The sequence below is a fragment of the Carassius gibelio genome, chromosome B23 (assembly GCF_023724105.1).
Source record: "Carassius gibelio isolate Cgi1373 ecotype wild population from Czech Republic chromosome B23, carGib1.2-hapl.c, whole genome shotgun sequence".
NCBI lineage: Eukaryota > Metazoa > Chordata > Actinopteri > Cypriniformes > Cyprinidae > Carassius > Carassius gibelio.
Window position 1 is genome coordinate 26,126,344 of NC_068418.1, and position 21,633 is coordinate 26,147,976.

At 38.8% G+C, this 21,633-nt stretch overlaps 1 protein-coding gene and 1 long non-coding RNA gene across 3 annotated transcripts in view; one reads left to right on the forward strand and one right to left on the reverse strand.

Annotated features, from left to right (window-relative positions):
* Window positions 1-21,633, forward strand: part of LOC128011962 (uncharacterized) — an 80,269-nt gene that overhangs the window by 52,859 nt on the left and 5,777 nt on the right. The window lies entirely within an intron of this gene.
* Window positions 1-21,633, reverse strand: part of LOC128011957 (broad substrate specificity ATP-binding cassette transporter ABCG2-like) — an 80,711-nt gene that overhangs the window by 14,623 nt on the left and 44,455 nt on the right. Inside the window, exons 1-10 of one of the 2 annotated variants that reach the window (XM_052594783.1) lie at window positions 15,943-16,191; window positions 15,011-15,070; window positions 12,753-12,867; window positions 10,709-10,861; window positions 10,325-10,482; window positions 5,821-5,972; window positions 5,638-5,739; window positions 4,714-4,964; window positions 3,351-3,433; window positions 3,115-3,204 (exon numbers count right to left, since the gene is read on the reverse strand). The exons of the other annotated variant lie outside the window; for it this stretch is intronic. Of the exons in view, the coding sequence (XP_052450743.1) occupies window positions 3,115-3,204; window positions 3,351-3,433; window positions 4,714-4,964; window positions 5,638-5,739; window positions 5,821-5,972; window positions 10,325-10,482; window positions 10,709-10,861; window positions 12,753-12,867; window positions 15,011-15,070; window positions 15,943-16,142 (1,364 nt within the window). The 5' untranslated portion in view covers window positions 16,143-16,191. Of the gene's footprint in view, window positions 1-3,114; window positions 3,205-3,350; window positions 3,434-4,713; window positions 4,965-5,637; window positions 5,740-5,820; window positions 5,973-10,324; window positions 10,483-10,708; window positions 10,862-12,752; window positions 12,868-15,010; window positions 15,071-15,942; window positions 16,192-21,633 lie in introns of those variants that run through there. 2 annotated transcript variants of the gene reach the window in all.

Sequence of the window (21,633 nt, forward strand, 5' to 3'; positions counted from 1 at the left end):
AGACAAGGATACACCTTCTTTTGGAAGGGCCTTCCAGAAGATGCCTGCTGTCTACATGGAGTAGGTTTTGCCATTAAAAGCAGACTGCTACAGAATATCCCAGAGTCTCCTGTGGGAATCAGTGAGCGGCTGATGGCTTGGCGCATTCCCCTTGCGAAAGGTTGCTATGCAACCTTGATAAGCACTTATGCACCAACTCTGGATGCTGAAGAAAGCATCAAAGATGGCTTTTACGAGTCTCTTGACAAAGTTCCTCACATTGATAAACTTATACTTTTGGGAGATTTCAATGCCAGAGTAGGCACCAGCAACATGCTCTGGCCTGGGGTAATCGGGAAACATGGTTTAGGCAACATGAACAAGAATGGCCTATGACTCCTCTCCCTCTGCTCTGAGCATAAACTGGTCATAACCAATACAACTTTCCAAATGAAAAACAAATACAAAGCATCATGGATGCACCCCAGATCAAAACACTGACACCTACTGGACTACATTATAACCCAGCAACAAGATCTACATGAAATCTCCATCACCCGAGCAATGCGTAGGGCGGAGTGCTGGACAGACCATCGGCTGATCAGATCCGAGATACACCTAAAGGTCCGACCTCAACACACCAGGCAACAACCCTCAAGACGGCTCAACGCTCGAGCTTTAAAATCTCCTGACATTACTGCATCCACTATCACTCATCCTCTACCCAATACAGCTGAAAGCACATGGGCTAACCTTAGCACAGCTATACAACAAACCGCTTACGATACAATTGGTTTCACCTCCAAACGTCACCAGGACTGGTTTGACAACAGCTCTCTTGAAATACACAACCTTCTGGAGGATAAGCGTAAAGCCCTCTCTGCCCACCTCTCCAATCCACAATCTCCCTCTCAACGCTCACACTGGAGTAAGATCCGTGCTGAGGTGCAACGACGGCTTCGCATAATGGAGAATGACTGGTGGATTAGGAAAGCCCATGAAATTCAAGGTAATGGTACACCAACAACTCTCAAGCTTTTTACAATGCAATAAAATCACTATATGGACCCCAAAAACGCAGAATCACCCCTATCAGATCTGCAGACGGCACAATTCTGCACAAGGACAAACAAAAAATTCTTGAGAATTGGGCTGAACATTTTAACACCCTTCTTAACCAATACAATCCGACTGACCCCACTGTCCTGCAGCGCCTTCCAAAGCTCCCACCTGTGCATGAGCTAGATGACCCTCCCAGATTTTTAGAAGTCCTGGCAGCAGTATGAAGTCTCAAGGACAATAAGTCTGCTGGTCCTGATGGAATCCCTGCAGAGACTCTACAGAAAGGCAGGTATCTGCTCACCAAAAATCTCCACCAACTTATCCAGATAATATGGGCACAAAATGCTGTTCCACAAGGCTGGAAAGACTCTCACATTGTTACTAACCACAAGAAAAATGGCAAGTCAATCTGTGGAAACAGTCGTGGGATATCCCTGCTCTCTGTGGCAGGGAAAGTATTAACAAAGGTCATGCTGTTTCGTCTTACTAAGCACATCACAGAGAGAATCCTTCTTGAGTCACAGTGCGGCTTCAGAAAGGATCGGTCCACCTCCGTCATGATCTTTGTTCTATGCCAATTGCAGGAGAAGGTAAGATCTGTAAGGTCTGTGGTAAGATCTGTTCATTGCCTTCATCGACCTGGCAAAGGCTTCTGACACCATTGACCGCCAAGTCCTTTGGGTCATTCTGGTGAAGTTTGGCGAGCCTCCAAGGTTTCTGGAAATCCTACAACAGTGCCTGCATGATGGCATGCAGGCTCGTGTGGTTGTGGGTACAACAATCTCAATTCCCCTCCTTTCCTGTGCTGGTAGGAGTGAAACAGGGATGTGTACTGGCTCCAGTGATCTTCAGTCTCTTCCTGTCAGCAGTCACCCTCCTCTCCTGCAATTCCCTTAGCCCGACGATGGTGTCTGCCTACAGTTTCGTCTGGACGGGAACATCTTTAACCTTCGCCGCCTGCAAGCCATCACCAAGACCTTCACCACCACAATTCATGGACTGCAATAGGCTGATGACTGTGCCCTCCTAGCCCATAGCCTTACTGCACTGCAGCACACACTGGATGTTGTATGCCCAGTCTACCAAGCTTGTGGCCTACGAGTAAACATCAAAAGATCATTGAGATCATTGCACAGACCAAAGCCCCCATCCTTACACCTCCTGAATTCTACATCCATGGTACACCAGTAAAGGTTGTTCAGCACTTTTGTTACCTCGGAAGTATCCTAACACCCACCTGTCTTATAGACAACGAGGTCCAGGCATGCATAAATCTTGCCTCCTCTGCTTTTGGTAGACTTCTATCTCAAGTCTTTGCTAATAAAGATCTCCGTACCTTCACAAAAGTAGCCGTCTACCAGGCAGTCTGTGTTTCCACCCTGTTGTTTAGTGCGGAAGCTTGGACTCCCTACCGCAGGCATATTCGATGTCTTGAGGGTTTTCACATCAGATGCCTCCAGCTCATAATAGGTGTCACATGGAAAGACAAAATCCCCCATGCGGACATCCTACAGTGTACTAACTCCAGCAGCATGGAGGCAACCATTGCTAGGCGGCAACTGCGATGGGTTGGACACGTTATCCGCATGCCCTTCCACCGCTTACCCCGACAGGTCCTCTATGGGCAGATATACGCAGCCAACAGGAGACCTGGGGGTCAGAAGCTTCGCTACAAGGACCACCTCAAGACGACCCTAAAAAGCTGCAGCATCAACCCTGGAGTCCTAGAAACAACTGCTGCCGACCGCCAGGCATGGAGCTCTGCATGTGGTCTGGGGGTCCAACTGATCGAATTACAGCGTACCCAACACAGAACTGTGCTACGTCAGCGCAGACACAACTACACCCATCCTCAGATTCTGCAGATTCAGATTCAGATTCTTCGGATTGGGCTTTATAGCCACCTTCAATGCCACCGCCGACAGCAGCGGCTGCCTCAACACTCCAACAATGCATCCTAGAAGTGACGTCATCTTCTAAATCGATGGACTGCATAAGAAGAAGAAGAAGTGTGTGTGTGTGTGTGTGTGTGTGTCTATGTGTCTATGTGTGTGTGTGTGTGTATTTACTCACACAAACAGTTTCCTCTCTGTGATAAACAGTTCAGCTGAGGACATAGAAGTGAAGCACTGATTTGAGGTGATGAAGAAGAGTGCACCCATCCTGAAACACACACGCATACTACTGTTAATGGACAGCCATAGGGAGTTTTACAAAATATATTACTCGTGCAAAACGTTAATTTTCAGTGAAAACACTGCGGCTAAAGAGATGCAGCTTCTGTTGAATGATGACGAATATTTTCATACCTGTTCTGAATGCCACTCATATTATCCTTCACTCCAAAAAATATGGCTCCAACAACCAGAGCCATGAAAATCATCACTCCGATCTAGAGGGGGAAAAAACACTCAGATTAATATATAAATAGCATCTTAAATGTAAAACGTAATCTTTATTTTAACACTTTAATATATAAATCTATACATTCTTTAAACATACTCATACACACGCACGCGCACACACACACACACACATACATACATACATACATTAAATAATTTCAATATTTTTACAGTTTTACTCAATAACCCCAACAAAATCATCTCAAATATATTAAACTAATTGAACAGTTCAGCTGATTATGTGATAATTGACATAAATGTTCTCTGCATAATCCAAGTAATCTAACAAGACCTTATAAGCTATTTCTTGAAATTTCATTATTAATGGTTAATGGCTTCATATTAATAGTTAATAGTCCTAGGAGGCGATGTTGTCAAATTGATGTGGTTTGGCTATGGTTCTTATAACACACACCAAGTTTGGTTTGAATACTTTAAAGGCCTGCAGCTATACCGCCTCTTGTCTGTTTTGGTGTGCTCTCGTACACGTTATTGGAGAACCATTTGTTTAATAAACTTTAATTCCATAACTTTTTGCCAGCAATTTTGATGTCCATTTCACTCTACGTGGGCCACGGAATCAGATTTAAAAAATGCTCACAAAATTTACGGTTCAAAAGATATTAACATAAACTGAGTGCAGATTTAAACTGTTCTTCGAGGGGTTGAGTTATACACCCAAAACTAGCTATGGTTAATTTTGCGACTGTGTGCCAAATTTCATAACTTTCCCTCAAGCCGTTCTATGGGCTGCCATAAGTTGCTTCCAAAAACCTAGGTAGCTGACTTGCTGCCTCGCTGCCTTATGAGGCAATGACTTTGCAGGCAGCATTTTTGCATGATGAAACTAAACTTTTTTTTAACTTAACTATCATGAAAAGGAATACACAGGATTGTGGGATATCAAAGGCAGCAAAGGATACATTTATGCTGCCTTCAAAATTTGATCAGAACAAGGTACCTCCAGAGACAGGAGGTGAAGCAGAATTTGTATTTTTACGTGCCTTGATGCCTTCCTCCTAAGGTGGCATTTTAGAGCTTTCGGATACAGCCATAGACTTCCAGAGCAGAAGAAACAGAAGAAGAAGAGGAGGAGAAGGAGGAGCACCAACGATTATACCTTTGGCGCTTGGTCATAATAATAGTATCTCAGTGATTCTAAAATAACAGTACTGTTATGTTTAATTGAATTATTTAAATACTATCAAAAAAACTATTATTTCAGCTCAAAGGATTGTGAATGCTTGATGTAGACGGTGGTGCTGACCTGGACTAATGAGGTCTGTGGGTTCAACATGAGGTCCTTGAAGGTTCTTTTGAGAACCCAGTTGAACTGGTGGCAGAAGGATGTGCTGTAGGTGATGGTTCTGGATTTGGGTCGTTTGCTGTAGTCCCGTCCCTGAACAATTTGCTCCATCTCGCTTTTGGTCTGTTTGTAGCTGGCGCTGTTCTTGTATTCATCCACCAAACGGTCCTCGATGCCCTTCAGAGATGATCTCAGCTGCTCCTCGTCCAGTTCTGACACACAGACACATTTATAATCAGTCACATAGATACACTAGTCTCAGTCACTGATGGTCCTATTATTTAAAAATAAATAAATAGATGAATAAATGCATACAAATAAAACATTTGTATTAAACCTGAAATAAATTCTAATTATTGCCTGAAAAAAAACTATAATAGATTCCCATTATGGCTGAATAAAATTAATTCTGAATTATTCAAGTTGAAATAAATTATAAATATTAATTTCAGTCTGTGATAAACTTAAATGACAAAAACTTTTAAACATTATTTTTAAATCTGAAAATCAATAACTCAATTAAAAGTATTAATGGAACAAACTTAAACAAAAAATACTAATATTGTCTTTGCATCTAACTGAAATAAGTTGAAGTACTACAAATAGTAAAACTAAAATAAAGCCAAATACACATAATTGCATAAAAATAAAAACACATCAGTTCTTGACTTAAATAAGCTGCAAAATGGCCTTTATATAAGCCCTCTCTCCCGGGTCCTCACTGCCACACCTCGTTCTCACTCCGAGCGTGGGAGACAGACACACTAACAAGGAGGCTAAATGACATCACGGCTTCTCTTGAGATCAGGGAAGTGAGGTTTTACCTTCAGAGCACCTACTCACTGGCCTCTGTTACATTATACTACGGAAAGGAAATTGTTGTACCCTCATCGTCGTATAACCTGTTGAGAGCGACGGCGGTGGATTCTCCATTGATGACATCCAGGAAGAAATCAGCAGGATTGTTATGAGGTTCACAGATGTATCCTGACATGCACACACACACATATACACATCAGTATCAGGATCTGAGTGTCTGTTCATATGTGTATGTCTGTGTTTTCATACCGATATGGCTGAAGTAGTCCAGGGCATCTTGAGCCGGGCCGTGATACACCAGTCTTCCTCCCAATAGCAGTGTGAGGCTGTCGAACAGCCGGTAGATGGAGTACCGCGGCTGATGGATGGACAGGATGATGGTGCGACCGCTGTTCGCCATTCTGAACAAACCACAATGTCAGTGTCATATTTCACCCCAAAAAACCAAACAAGTTTTTTTTATTATTATTATTACTATTAAAACATATGCATATTTATAAATAAAATTAGTATAAAGTTATTAGTTATTATTACATTTAAAAATAAAATGTATAAACCGAAGGAGGGAACAGAGACATTATGTCAACAATGACATTAGGGGTCTTACTTGAGAGTCCAATCACATCAGAGTAGTAAAAAAACAGGCCAATAAATATTGGTGAGTTGATTTTGCATGCGTAGTGACGCCACTGTACATACAAATATATAAAACAGCAGTGTTTATCCACTCATTTAGGTTTGCACTGAGGAGCCAAGACTGTGTCCCAGCCATTTAGCTGCATAGTTCAAGGTTGTGGCGAGAGGGATGTAACATCTCTGTTACCTCCTTTAGGGAACCTTTTCAGTCAGTCAGGTTTCATGGGACACAGCAATGCCAAGAATAGGTCTCCCTACTCCAAGGACAGCGCTTGCAAGTTCACCACCTTGTCCCAAATGGGAGCAGTGGGAACTTTGGACACGTATCCAGGCCGGGGACTCAGGACAATGTGAGATTAAATCAAAATTCAAGGCAGGTTTTGCTGGCCAAAAATGCCTACAAGTTCCCCACCCTCTTGATGGAAGTGAGTGTGGTCTGGAGCGCTGTCTTCACAGACAATATCATAGACCGTACCAGAGACTGCTCTCATTAGAGTTACAAATGATCTGCTCTTATCATCTGATCGTGGGTGTATCTCTCTATTAGTTTTATTGGATCACAATTAACCACAGCAGAAGACCACAGCATTCTTTTGCATAGACTTCACTGGAAGTGCGTTAGCATGGTTTAAATCGTACTTATATGACCGCCATCAGTTCGTAGCAGTGAATGAAGATGTATCATATCGATCACAAGTGCAGTATGGAGTACCTCAAGGCTCAGTACTAGGGCCGCTACTCTTCACGCTTTATATGTTACCCTTGGGAGATATCATCAGGAAACATGGTGTGAGCTGTCACTGTTATGCTGATGATACTCAGCTCTATATTTCTTCATGGCCCGGTGAAACACACCAATTTGAAAAACTAATGGAATGCATAGTCGATATAAAAAAACTGGATGACGAGTAATTTCTTACTGCTAAATTCAGAAAAAACAGAGGTGTTAATTATAGGTCCTAAAAACTCTGCTTGTAATAACCTAGAATACTGTCTAAGACTTGATGGTTGCTCTGTCAATTCTTCGTCATCGGTTAGGAACCTAGGTGTGCTACTTGATCGCAATCTTTCCTTAGAAAGCCACGTTTCTAGCATTTGTAAAACTGCATTTTTCCATCTCAAAAATACATCTAAATTGCGGCCTATGCTCTCAATGTCAAATGCAGAAATGTTAATCCATGCATTTATGACTTCAAGGTTAGATTATTGTAATGCTTTATTGGGTGGTTGTTCTGCACGCTTAGTAAACAAACTACAGCTAGTCCAAAATGCAGCAGCAAGAGTTCTTACTAGAACCAGGAAGTATGACCATATTAGCCCGGTCCTGTCCACACTGCACTGGCTCCCTATCAAACATCGTATAGATTTTAAAATATTGCTTATTACTTATAAAGCCTTGAATGGTTTAGCACCTCAGTATTTGAATGAGCTCCTTTTACATTTAACTCCTCTACGTCCGCTACGTTCTCAAAACTCAGGCAATTTGATAATACCTAGAATATCAAAATCAACTGCGGGCGGCAGATCCTTTTCCTATTTGGCGCCTAAACTCTGGAATAACCTACCTAACATTGTTCGGGAGGAAGACACACTCTTGCAGTTTAAATCTAGATTAAAGACCCATCTCTTTAACCTGGCTCACACATAACATACTAATATGCTTTTAATATCCAAATCCGTTAAAGGATTTTTAGGCTGCATTAATTAAGTACACCGGAATCAGAAACACTTCACATAACACCGTATGTACTTCCTACATCATTAGAAGAATGGCATCTACGCTAATATTTGTCTGTTTCTCTCTTGTTCCGAGGTCACCGTAGCCACCAGATCCAGTCTGTGTCCAGATCAGAGGGTTCCTTGCCGCCGTCGCCTCTGGCTTGCTTAGTTGGGGTCACTTCACCTACAGCGATATCATTGACTTGATTGCAAATGAATGCACAGACACTATTTAAACTGAACAGAGATGACATCACTGAATTCAATGATGAACTGCCTTTAACTGTCATTTTGCATTATTGACACACTGTTTTCCAAATGAATGTTGTTCAGTTGCTTTGAAGCAATGTATTTTGTTTAAAGCGCTATATAAATAAAGGTGACTTTGACAACATATTAAACTTGACTGACTCTAGTGGCTCAAGGGAGCTCTCTGCAGTCCAGAAAGGACCGCTGAGAGATCCCATGAAGGGACAAGTTGTTGTCTACCTCCTTTCGTCTCTAAAGAACCTAATGATCAGGTTGTGTTTCCCATGGACCTGTCATCTATCCCATTGATGTGCTACAATAGCAGCATCATACACTTTCAAGGTTGAAGTGACCATCTCCGCTTCAGACTCTCTTACAGAAAATAAATCACAACAATGATTGTGAATCTCTGGGGATAACACCACCAAAGTGAACAGATTCCACTTCAGGACATAAGGTAGAGGGGGCACTGGCCTAAGAGATATTGGCATTCACTGCTTGTGACAAGCCAATTTGCTATCCGTATCCCATCTAGGAGCCACACGTGGAGGTTCCAAAGACCTGGATGTGGGTATAAAATTGTGCCCTGCCCCTGAAAAGAAGGTCCTTCGTCAGGGGCATTCTTCAGGGAAGGACAGTCACAAGGATCATCTGAAAACTATGTCCAGGTAGGCCAATAAGACAAAATCATCAAGACCTGCTCCTTCTCAACCCTGATCTTTTACAGGTTCTGTGCAGAGAGGCTTACTGGTGTAAAATGCATATTTGTGTAAGCCCCAGGCCAGCTGTGTCCAGCATATCCATGCCCATGGTCCACTCAGTCAGGGAGTAAAAGAGCGGGCAGTGGGAGGACTCATAGGAAGTAAAACATGTCCATCTGGGAATCTATTAAATTGACTTCCAATCAGCTGGTCCATCAGTCTCCTTTTCACCCGGGAGGATGAGCTGTTATTAGAGCATGTCGACTGCATGATTGAGCTGTATGATTGGAATATGAATGGAGAGCAGCGACTTGAGCGCCAGAAGGAGGAGATGGCAGGCAAGCTGTGACATGCAATGGGAGCACAGATCACCTTGACTGTTGATGTATGCAATGGTCACAGCGTGGTACATCAATCTCATACATGTGTTCCAAGCAGATGTAAAAGCCACAGGGGGATGATTTCAATGACAGGGACTGGCCGTCAGCACAGGTAGTCCAATTCCTCCAGGATGGCACAACAATATGTGTCATTGCCAGAAGGTTTGCTGTGTTTCCCAGCACACTCTCAAGAGCATGGAGGAGATTCCTGGAGACAAGCAGTTACTCTAGGAGAGCTGGACAGAGGCTGTAAAAGGTCCTTAACCCACCAGAAGGACCGGTATCTGCTCCTTTGTGCAAAGAGGAACATAATGAGCACTGCCAGCGCCCTACAAAATGACTTCCAACAGGCCACAGGTGTGAATGTCTCTGACCAAACAATCACAAACACACTTCACACTTCAGGGCCCTGTGCTCACTGCCTGTCAACAATGAGCTTGACTGGCATTTGCCATTGAACACCAGAATTGTCAGTCCGTGCTTTTCACAGATGAGAGAAGGTTCACTCTGAGCACATGTGGCAGATGTGAAAGGTTCCAGAGAAGCCATGGAGAATGTAATGCTGCCTGTAACGTCGTTCAGCATGACCAGGTTGGTGGTGGGTCAGTGATGGTCTGGGGAGGCATATCCATGGAGGGACGCACGGACCTCTACAGGCTAGACAATGACACCTTGACTGCCATTAGTTATCAGGATGAAATCCTTGGACCCACTGTCAGACCCTACGCTGGTGCAGTGGGGTCTGGGTTCCTCCTGGTGTATGATAATACCCAGGAACATGAGGCAAGAGTACTCAAGCAGTACCAAGAGGATGAAGGAATTGATACCACTGAATTGCCCCAACGCTCGCCTGAGCTAAATCCATTAGAACACCTTTGGGACATCATGTTTCGGTCCATCTTACGATTCCCGGTTGCACCTCAGACTGTCCAGGAGCTCAGTGATGCCTTGGTCCAGATCTGGGAGGAAATACCCCAGGACAACTTCCGTCCTCTCTTGTGTGTGTTTATGAACATGTATATGAACATGTCTTTCATGTGAAATACGACCGGTTTTATATAAACGCACTTCTTGAGCAGCATGAGGACAGAGTTGGCTGTACTGGCGTCCAGGCCGGTGGTCGGCTCGTCCAGGAAAAGCACAGGTGGATCAAAGATCACCTCCATGCCGATGCTTGTCCTCTTCCTCTCTCCACCTGAAACACCACGAATCAGCTGCGTGCCCACCTGTAAAACCAGCCAATCAGAACAACTGTGAATTTATTTATTCATTTATTTTGTTTGTATTTTTTATCTAGCTATACATTTGAGGAGAAAAAAATACACTTAAGACATCAGAAACATCTAAATCAAAGATAAGACTGTATACTGTACACACTTTACTGATTTTTGAGAATGTTAAGTTTGTCCTGGTTGCACATGTAGTGTGATGAAGGCATGTTTGGTTTGTTACCCGTGAATCGGCCACTTTGCTCAATCCCAATTCCTGAATTAGTTTCTCAATCTTCTCATCTTTTTCTTGCTGACTGATCGACTTCGGGAGCCTTAAAGCTGCTGAGAAACGCAGATTCTCCCGAACGGTCAGTGTCCCCATGACCACGTCATCCTGAAAAAAAAATATATGCCTTTGAAATAGGAAAGGGTGATATTTAAAGATGAATAGGACATGTACAATAATATGACACATAATTATCCTTCACCATTAGGTTGTTATTCTCACAAAGTGTCCTATTTCAACACTGTGCCAAAAATGGCTAGCATTTTAGTTTCTATAGACATCGTGGTACATCATTATCAGGGGTGTAAAGTAGCTAATAACATTTACCCTTGTTAATGGAACTACTATATTGGTCCAAATACAAGACTGTATTCTTTTCTTAAAATTACATCTGAAAAAAAATGGAGTCATCTTTTATTCAGGCTCTAGACTTTTACATGTCAATAACATACCTGCAACATTAGCTGGAGCCAAGTATGTGTAAAGCATGAAAAATTACTGTGTTATGCTATCATTGTTTCTCAACAACAAATATGCTAAGTTTTTCTGATGTGAGACTTTTATTTTGACATGCGTGAAAGCTGATAAGACTTCTGAGAGGATGTAAATTGAGAGTAAAATGTGTTGTCCTGATTGAGTATCTGCGGTCAGATAAGATGTTGTCGGGTTATACTCTATGTCAGTGTCATTATTCTAACATTATTTTTAAAAACAGAATAAAATTATTTTTAAAAATAGATACATTTTATCATAAGTAATGTAGATTCAAAGTTGGTGCTCAAAATTAATTTTGTTGGAGGATGTAGATATTCTTTCTGACAACGGCAAACATAATATGAATTACAGTATGTAGAGTATTTTCTACATTTTAAAAATGTATTTTCTACATTTTACAGTGTTTATCATAAGAGCATAAAATCTGCAGTTCAGGACTCAGTACTCACTAGGGCTGGCAAAATAAATCAATGCCGTTAAAATCTCAAATATAAGCTCAGAATCAATTCCAGAGAGAACGCATTTGGAAGATCTCCAAATTAATCCATGAATCAATCCTGCATCGATTTATCATTGCAGCCCTAATACTGACTACTCATGAGTACTTTTAAAATAACTACTTTTTTACTTTCACTCAATTCGTTTTTTGGACAAGTACTTTTACTTTATTTACTTTACATTTATTACACAGGTTACAGTACTTGAAGCATTTTTCTCAGGCTCCCATGTTTACGTTCGGTTATTTACATTTAATGGCAACGAATAGAACCTGTTCATCGCCATTCAAGTGAAACTACTGAACCTACACATAAGAACCTGATAAAAATGCTTATTTTAGAAGGAATTTTCAAACGGCACTTAGAGGCTTCTGCTTCTGAACTTTTCACTTTTACTTGAATGTATTTTTCTTTTTTCAGTACTCTTTCCACTCCTGATCGTTATCTTGAATTCTTGTGGTCAATGTAGTGAAAATCTGATATGATGACAGTCCTAGTTTGAAACACAAAGCCTGATTATAATCATGTTTCAAGTGTTTAAACCTTGACCGAGTATTTTCTAAACGCAAAGCTTTAGTAAACACAAGGTGTCTCACGACATTCTGGCGTGATTTCAGATAAGATTACACAATTGCTCGAGGAATTCAAAGTCCTAAAGAAAAATCCAGTAGTAGTTTAGGCGAACGCACTGTATTAAACTATTAATGGAAATAAAACATACTAAACTGCTGAATGGTTTTAGTCCAGCTCTTCTAATCTTAGTTGGCGATCACACAATTTCCTCAGTCATGATATGTATTCTACAGAATAACAAGTTCAGCTTCCTGTTTTAACACTGATTTCAATTTTTAGAGTCAAACATGACATCTAATGTGTAAGTTAGTGTTTGTGCTCCAGACCTAAATGTTATTTCTCACTTCATGTGTCATTGAGGAGAAAGTGCTGCTATTTCACTAACTAAACAGAAGTAAAGAAATGTAGTAACTGAGTGTTTGTGTGGTTTATACCTGCACTACGTATCCAGACAGACATTTGAAGTTTGGAGGCTGTGGAGCTCCGTCTATAAGAACCTCTCCAGAAAGACCAGCAGGATCCTTACGAGCGGCCAGAACGTCCAGAAACCTGCAATTAATACATTGTTCTTACATTAAATTGATCAAAAGTGACAGTAAAGCCATTTATAAAGTTACAAAAGTTTTTTAGTTCAACTAAATGCTGTTCTTTTAAACTTCCATTCATCAAAGAATCCTGAAAACTAAAACATATCTGTGTTTCCACAAAAATATGAAGCAGAACAACATTTTTCAACACTGATAATAATCAGCAGTGTTTCTTCAAGTGCAGATCATGTGACACTGAAGACACTGGAGTAATGATGCTGAAAAATCATCTTTGATCACAGATACAAATTACATTTTAACGTATTTAAAAAGAAAACAGTTTTTTTATTGCAGTAATATTTTATGATATTATGGTTTCACTCATTTTTTATTAAATAAATGTAGCCTTGGTGAGGAGAAGAGACTTATTTAAGAAACAATTTATATATATATATATATATATATATATATATAATGTAACTCTGTTTTGAAAAAATTTGAAATATTTTAAGTAAAAATAAAAAAAGAAATAAATTTTGTTCAGAAGACAAGATGAAACATAAGATTGGGATCACAACAAAAGGATGAAATTAGATTTTTAGGAAGTTGAAATACATGCCTGGAAAACAATAGTCTGGAGGTGCATTTTGTAACTTGTAATCAGTGGCGCCTGCAGGTGTACGGCTGTATGCACTGTGTGTACCAGGAACACTGAGAAACATTTTCCCAGCAAACATATCAGCATTACTTTGTCTATTTGTGTCCTGTATTTCTGTCAAATGAACCAGCGATGGCAACCGTTTAGGAATTAATTATTCTTTTAAGTCAGTTCTCTCTTTTCGTTGAATTAAAATACGTTTTGCAAATATTTTTGTTACAAGTTCAACTTTGCCTGGCATTTATTTGTTAATCGCACCCTGTACATTTGTAGATTGCTTTATTTTGTGATAATTAGCAAAAAAAAGTGATTGTACTTGGTAATATAGCTATAAATCAATAATTATTGGTTATTGTCGAGCAGCAATTACAAATAACAGATAAGAAATAACAATAATATATATGTAATAATAATAATGAAAAACATTTTCAGGTGCACAGACTGACCTCTTTTTTAGACCAGCATGCCCATAGGTGCACAAATGGGCACAAATGCATTTGCTATTTAAACAAAGTGGCACAGAACGGGAAAATGAGAACTTTGTCGCGCTGAAACTAGCAAAAACACTTGCGCAGCACCTTGTGATTATGTGAGTAATCAGCTTGATGAAATTTTAAGTAAATCTCCATCTGTGACCAATATTTATTGGTTTTTTATGATTTTTGTTCTGAAAACATCTAAAATTGTTAAAAGTTAACTATTAAAAAAATAGCTAAACATAAGTTCAAGAATAAAATATATTGTTTAAATTGTTAATACCTTGAGTTATCATTTTGGAATAAATGTAAAACGTTTAAAAAAACTAACTTGGTTAGATTAATTAATGTATGTACGATACAAGAGATTCATTTAAGGGGTTAAGTGTAGACGGCTTCATTGATTATAACAGGAGTTTTTTTTTTTTTTTTGAGAGGGTTTAAAAACACTATATTACAGTCAGTGAAAATGTGATTGTAAATGTTCTTTACCCACTTTCTCTTTAAGTTACTCACTGTTTTACTCTTAAAAATAAAGGTGTTTCAAAAGGTTCTTCACAGCGATGCCACAGAAGAACCATTTTTGGTTCCACATTTTTGGTTTGGTTTTATGGCATTGTGCATCACCTTTATTTTTAAGAGTGTTGAATAACCGTCAATATACAATGTTTTTATTAAACTAATTCTCTCATGTATGATTTCACATGAGACTCTTCAGACCTTAAAACTCTACATGAGTTATAAGCTTCTAGAGCTTCTGATTGAAGCGGTGTGTGGAAAAAGTATAAATAACAAAAATATGTGTTTTTCTAAGTCTTATTAAGTGCAAACAATAAGTGCAACCATACAGTGCTCTCTCAATATTCAAAGTGCAAACAGAGACAAAAGCTAAGAGGTTGTTGCAACTACAATCAGAAATCTCATCACATTTTTATATTGCAAGATTTTATGGCACAAGATTTCATCATTCCTCTACTGGTTAGCCTACATGAACTAAGACACTGATGGACAGACAGACAGACAGCTCTTACGATGATTTCCCGCTCCCGGTGGGTCCTAATATGGCATTCAGTCCTGGCCTCATGATACCACTAAAGAAAATAACATAATTATCATCGCCACATTTTCTCACCACATCATCATATAATCACATAAAACAAGATCAAACCAAGCACACATGGGATGCTGACTGGATGAGCCTCAATTAAAACACAGTTTTGTTATTTAAGAAAAGTGTATTTTGTTTAGTTTGACCACAGCGAAAAACAACAACAACAACAAATGGAATCTGATTATATATAGCACTCTCATGCTGCATTTACATAACAGACTGTGTGTTATGTAACTTTGTTCCTTTAGGTAACATACCAGATAGTACATGTACATCTGCAAGATGTCTGTTAAAGATTGCTTCATCTGGAACAAATATTGGATAAACATCTTTAAAATGTCAGTTTTACATACATTCTAAATCATAACCATCTGAAAGGCATTTTCTAGATGTCTGTTTGACATCTGATAAGAAACAACTTGAAAGCCGTATTGCAGATAAGCAAACACTAAAAAATACATCTTGCAGATGTCGAATAGATAGAATTTACATCATATATACCATGGCACATTTTGATTACCATAATCTATATCATATTTAAATGTTACTGTAAAATACACTTCATGGACAAAAGTATTGGCACCCCCCTTCTAATGAACGGGATTGACTACTTTAGTGATTTCCATGAGTCCAAATCTTAATATTTAAGCATATAATGATATTATGTGCTTCTAATTTTTTTAAATACATGAGTTATGTTTCCATATTTGGATGGAATTCAGCTGTACTTTGTGCTACACTAAGGTGCATTTTAAAAAGTACCATGGTACACACAATGGTAATCATGAAATGCCTTACTGATGAAAATCCATGGGACACAATTGTAATGTGATCAAACAGCATCTGACTCACTTGAGCTCGATGAGGATGTTCTTCTTCGTGACCTTCCTCTTGAACAGGAAGCCGCTCTTCATCTTCACGCTGTAGCTGATGTTGTGGAAGCTCACGGTCGCTCCTCGTCTGGGCGATGAGAAGGACATTCTGGTGGACACCGGTGTCCTGGACACATTGTTGTTCAGATCTCCAGTCATCTGAACAGCCGTGTGTGCCATCACAACCCTGACGAACAGAATCTATCAGCGGTCAGACGACATGAACTCAATAAACCATTACATCAGGACCCTCTGACACCAAAGGAACCCGATGACTTTTTCAGTCTGTTTACCTGTTCAGCTCCCTATTTACACTCACCTGAAGCAGAGCTAATCCACAGTATGTGTGTGTTATGGAAGGTGCGAGTGTGTGAGCGTTTCGAGAGTGTGTGAGGAGAGAGAACGATTGAGTGTGCGTATTTGCTCCTTGAGAAAAAAAAAAACGCACACCTCAAGGCATGTCACATGCTTTACAATGACCAGCAGAGCCGGATTTACCACTTTTAGTGACGTGCAGACAGGGCCAGATTAATGAATTTATTATAAATGGCATGAACATTATAGGCTATTGATAGCCCATTAAAAATTGGGTAAAATACAGGCATTACGTCACTTTTATAAAGGTTTACTAATACTATAGTTAACTCTGGATTCATGAATTAGCTTTTCATTAGGGCAACTACAAAGGAGAATTTAACTAACAAACTTTAATTTAATTTAATTTGATTATTAAGAGCATGCAATATAACGGAATAGTAATATTGTTAAATGCATGCATGTATTAAAAAATATCATTTGTTTTTGTCTGTTATTTATTAATAAATTTTAAATTTATTTATTCCAGTTGCCCTAACCCCAGCAAAACTTTTATTGGGACTGTAAAAGAAGACCTCCTAATAATGAAACTATTTAAAGTAAACTCCTTAAGGGAATTTTATGAGCTCAAAAGTTGTCAAAAAAATAAAAAAATGCCTTCATGCATATAGCCATTTTCTTTTCTTTTTTTCTTTTTTTGTGCCACCTGCCTTATTAATGTATTCCATTACCACTCCAAAACAACATACAAAATGAATCATAATTGTCATATGAAAAAGTGTTTGGTTCTTGTGTACGCAGACTCTATGTTTGCGTTCATATGTAAAACGGGGTGAAACTGATTATATTAAAACATAACTTTGTCTGGAAAACATGGAAATAGTTTGTCATCTTTATCCTATTGTTTGTGATTATATAAATGTCTTTTGTGGGGTTCATTTGGATCATTTGCTGTTGTTGCCTGGAATCCCAATGGATAAAGCTGGCCCTGATGACCGAAATGAAAAATAGTCGTCATCTTGATGTATGGATAAAAGATGACAAATGTATGATAAATATCAACATTGCACCCAAGACTTTCTTAACTAAGACTTTTTAGATAGCCAATTTTTCAGGCACATTGACTGACTTTGACTTGGGACAAACTATCGTGTTAGCTTTATCAAAGATGTCATCATTCAGTTATTATTCTAAATGTAGATTCATTTTAAAAAATGGCTATCCTTGTACAGCTATGATCATCTGTTTCTCCATCTTGGCTTAGCTTTCAGTATTGTTTCGGGAAAGGATGTGCATGACAAACGGTGCACTTACTGCGATCTGAAAAGTTCAGATGTTTCTAATTTAATTTTCTAACTGTTAGATTGTGTTTTATTTATGTCTACACCTAGATAGCCTTAAACGTACCCTTTACAATAACAAAATAGCCTACTAATTAATGTTGTACAGTATAGGGGTTGCAAGGCTACTGATTTCTACTAGTCAATATTTTTTATTAAAAAATGCTTGAGTTACTCGACTACTCGTGATTCATGCTATTGTTAATGAAAACACATTAAATAGTTTTTTTTTTTAATAAACGCTTATTAATGTATAGCCTTATGTAACAATTACATGTGTACATTTTAAAAACTTTATAATTATGACATTACATATTAAAATGTTAATGTATTTGTATCTGTAACAATCACAACATTTTTGGTATATCTGCATTCGGATACAATGTTGTACAGTAACTTGATAAGACCGTTATTACTTTTTATCTTTTTTTTCGTATTTATCACCAAGTATGTCGTGTTAAATTAAAATAATTCTTAATTTCTAAAATAATATTTATCATGCAAGCAGAGAGATGTCATGACAAACGTTTAGTGATCATCTGAACACGACTGAATCAATTCAATGCGCACATTTTCATTACGCAGAACACTTTAAGCGGGTATATAATGTTTAGTGAACATCACTAAACAGATGTGTGTGTGCCGCGCAAACCAGCAAAAGATAAAGATGCAAACCTGTAGGCCAAGTAGACAATGTATCCGTATCGAAGCTGATTATTAGCCTACTCTTGAGAGAGAACTGGTTTGGTTTTTGAGAGACTGAGACGCGCAACGCTGCTGTCTGATTGATGAGTGCACTGTGCTTATTCCATTCATTCGTTTCATATTGTAGCCTAAGCTTTAAATCACTGCCTTTTAAATATATACAAATTATTACATCATACACGTTATAGAGCCATCAGCACTGCCTATGCATAGGGCCCGGGGTCTAGTGTAATGCCCCTGTCTCCAACCCTAATTATATACACTTGAACCATCTAATCAAGCTCTTACTAGACACACTAATCTTCCAGGTGTGTTAAGGCCAGTTGGAGCTAAACTTTTCAGGACATTGGCCCTCCAGGATCTAGTTTGGAGACCCCTGTCCTACAGAGTTGTTACTTTGCACATGCTTTTTGATCATTACAAATAATAATGTAAAATTATTTTCGTAGAATAGGAGATATGCTGTCTCTCGCATCACATGCATTATCAGTAGTTAAGTATGTGGTCTTGAAGAGGACACCTTTTTCTCTCATTTGGACTTTGTCTTGACTTGTACTCTAAACTTTTGGACTTGGACTCGGTCTCGACTAGTCCTGGACTTGGACTTGTCTTGGACTCGACATAGCTCTACTTGATCTCTACTTGATACTGTTAAAAGGCACATCATTAAAACAAAACATACGAGTTCACATATCACACCTAAACACGCTTGGAAAACGTAATGAAATCTAGCTACTAAATTAGTTAAAAATGCCTATACATATGTTACATGACCCACCCTTAAAGCTGCAGTAGGTAACTTTTGTAAAAATATATTTTTTACATATTTGTTAAACCTGTCATTATGTCCTGACAGTAGAATATGAGACAGATAATCTGTGAAAAAAAAATCAAGCTCCTCTGGCTCCTCCCAGTGTCCTATTGCCATTTGCAGAAATCCATCGCTCCCGTTAAGAAACAACCAATCAGAGCTGCGGTCCGTAACTTTGTTTGTGTTCAAAATGTAGAAAAATTTATATAATAAGAGAGTACACCTATTTTAGATTGCTTCGGGGGTACCGCGGCGGAGTAACCCAGTACCTTTGTGATTCTTCATAGACATAAACAGAGAGAAGTAGTTCCGGCTGTGATGTACTTCCGCAAGATGCAAGCAGTTCTGTTTATTAACCGCTAGAGCGTCAAAAGTTCCCTACCACAGCTTTAAATAAAGCACAACTCAGGTTCATTATATAGAAAAATACCCAAGATTTATTTCTGGCTTACGCAAAGATAAGATCAAAATAAACCCTTAAGTTAAATTCATGAAACAATACCTTGTGAATCACTCAGTTATTTCAAAGTAAAATACATGCAAAGAAATAGATCCTCTGTTCAAACACTAGACATGTAGCATCCTCGTGCTGCAGTAATAAATAGTGGGGGAACAAACAAGATTCAAACAAACAAAAAAAACCCAAAAAGTCTAATACAACAAGAGCAACAAATAGGCTCAGTAGAGCTGAAGATACAAGCATCAAAACACCTTTCATTTTAAAACAATCATCCCATGTTAAAACAATTTAATACTTCAAATCAACTCATACCTGTCTCCAAGATCCAAACAAATCCACATGGGAACCTCTCGCATGCGAACACCACGAGTGTTGATTTATTACGAACTCCCAAACTGATTCAAATGATTCGTTATCTTGCTCCGAACTCCAAAACTGACTCAAATGATTTGCAAACCCGCTACGTACTCCCGAACTGATTCAAATGATTTGTGACCCCCAAACTGACTCAAATGATTCGCGAACCCGCTATGAACTCCCGAACTGACTCAAATGATTCGCGAACCCGCTAGGAACTCCAGAATTGATTCAAATGATTCGCGAACCTCCCGAACTGACTCAAATGATTCGCGAACCCGCTAGGAACTCCCGAATTGATTCAAATGATTCGCGATCCCGCTCCGATTTCCCGAACTGACTCAGATGATTCGTGATCCCTCACCGAACTCTCGAATTGATTCAAATGATCCGCGAAGCCGCTCTGAACTCCCTAACTGATGCAAATGATTTGCAATCCCCAAGCTGACTCAAATGATTCGCGAATTCACCCGCTCCGAACTACCGAACTGACTCAAATGATTTGCGATACCCAAACTGACTCAAATGATTAGCGATCCCGCTCCGATTTCCCGAACTGACTCAAATGATTCGCGAACCCGCTCCGAACTCTCGAATTGATTCAAATGATCCGCGAAGCCGCTCCGAACTCCCAAACTTGTTCTAATGATTCACGCTCCATACTCCGAACTCCAAAAATGACTAAATTGAATGCATGCATGACAAACGGTGCACTTGCTGAAAAAAAAAATTCTTGAGTTACTCGACTACTCGTGGTTCATGCTATTGTTAATGAAAACACATTAAATAGTTTATGACATTACATATTCAAATATTCATGTAACAGCCAGTATTTGTATCTGTAACAATCACAACATTTTTCGTATATCTGCATTCGGATACAATGTTCAAGGGCGTAACTTTGGGTCTACCATTGGGGGGGTTAAACTTGCGGCATATTAATTAATTAATTAATTAAATAATTTTCTTGTGTAAAAGGTAACATGCTAATTTGCATAATTTAATTATGCACCCCCCCCCCCCCCCCCCAAAAAAAAAAAAACCAAACAAACAAAAAAAAACGGGTGACTGTATTGGAGCAAACAGCAATTTAAGTTACAATTCAGTGACATTGGTTATACACATCCCTGGCACCCTCTGGCTTTACCTCACAGGACACTGGCAAACCAACATCTAGCCACCCAACTCCAGTCAACAAAACAGCATAATAACAAAAACTAAAATAACAGCATTAAAAACTTTCAAATAGAGAAAATGAAAGTGCAATTATATTATCACTTTGCATGAAATAAGACTCAAAAGTAGATAAAAAAAATAATAATTGTGTTTGCATTTAGCCTCTGATAACATCAAATTCAGAAATTGAGAAAATACAAGTGTGGACTGACGTTAACCTTAGTTGTGCTTTGATTAATTTTGTCACTTTGCAAACTCCATGCAAAAAAAAAAATATATATATAAATATATAATATATATATATATATATATATATATATATATATATATATATATATATATATATATATATATATATATATATATAATTATAATTATAATTATAATATATTATAATCATCTCAAATTGAACCGGAGGTGGTAAATTCCTAATAATAATTTAACGTTACGTAATTTTTTAGGTATTTTAATAAGATAGATACCTAAAATACGTTGCGCATACAACTC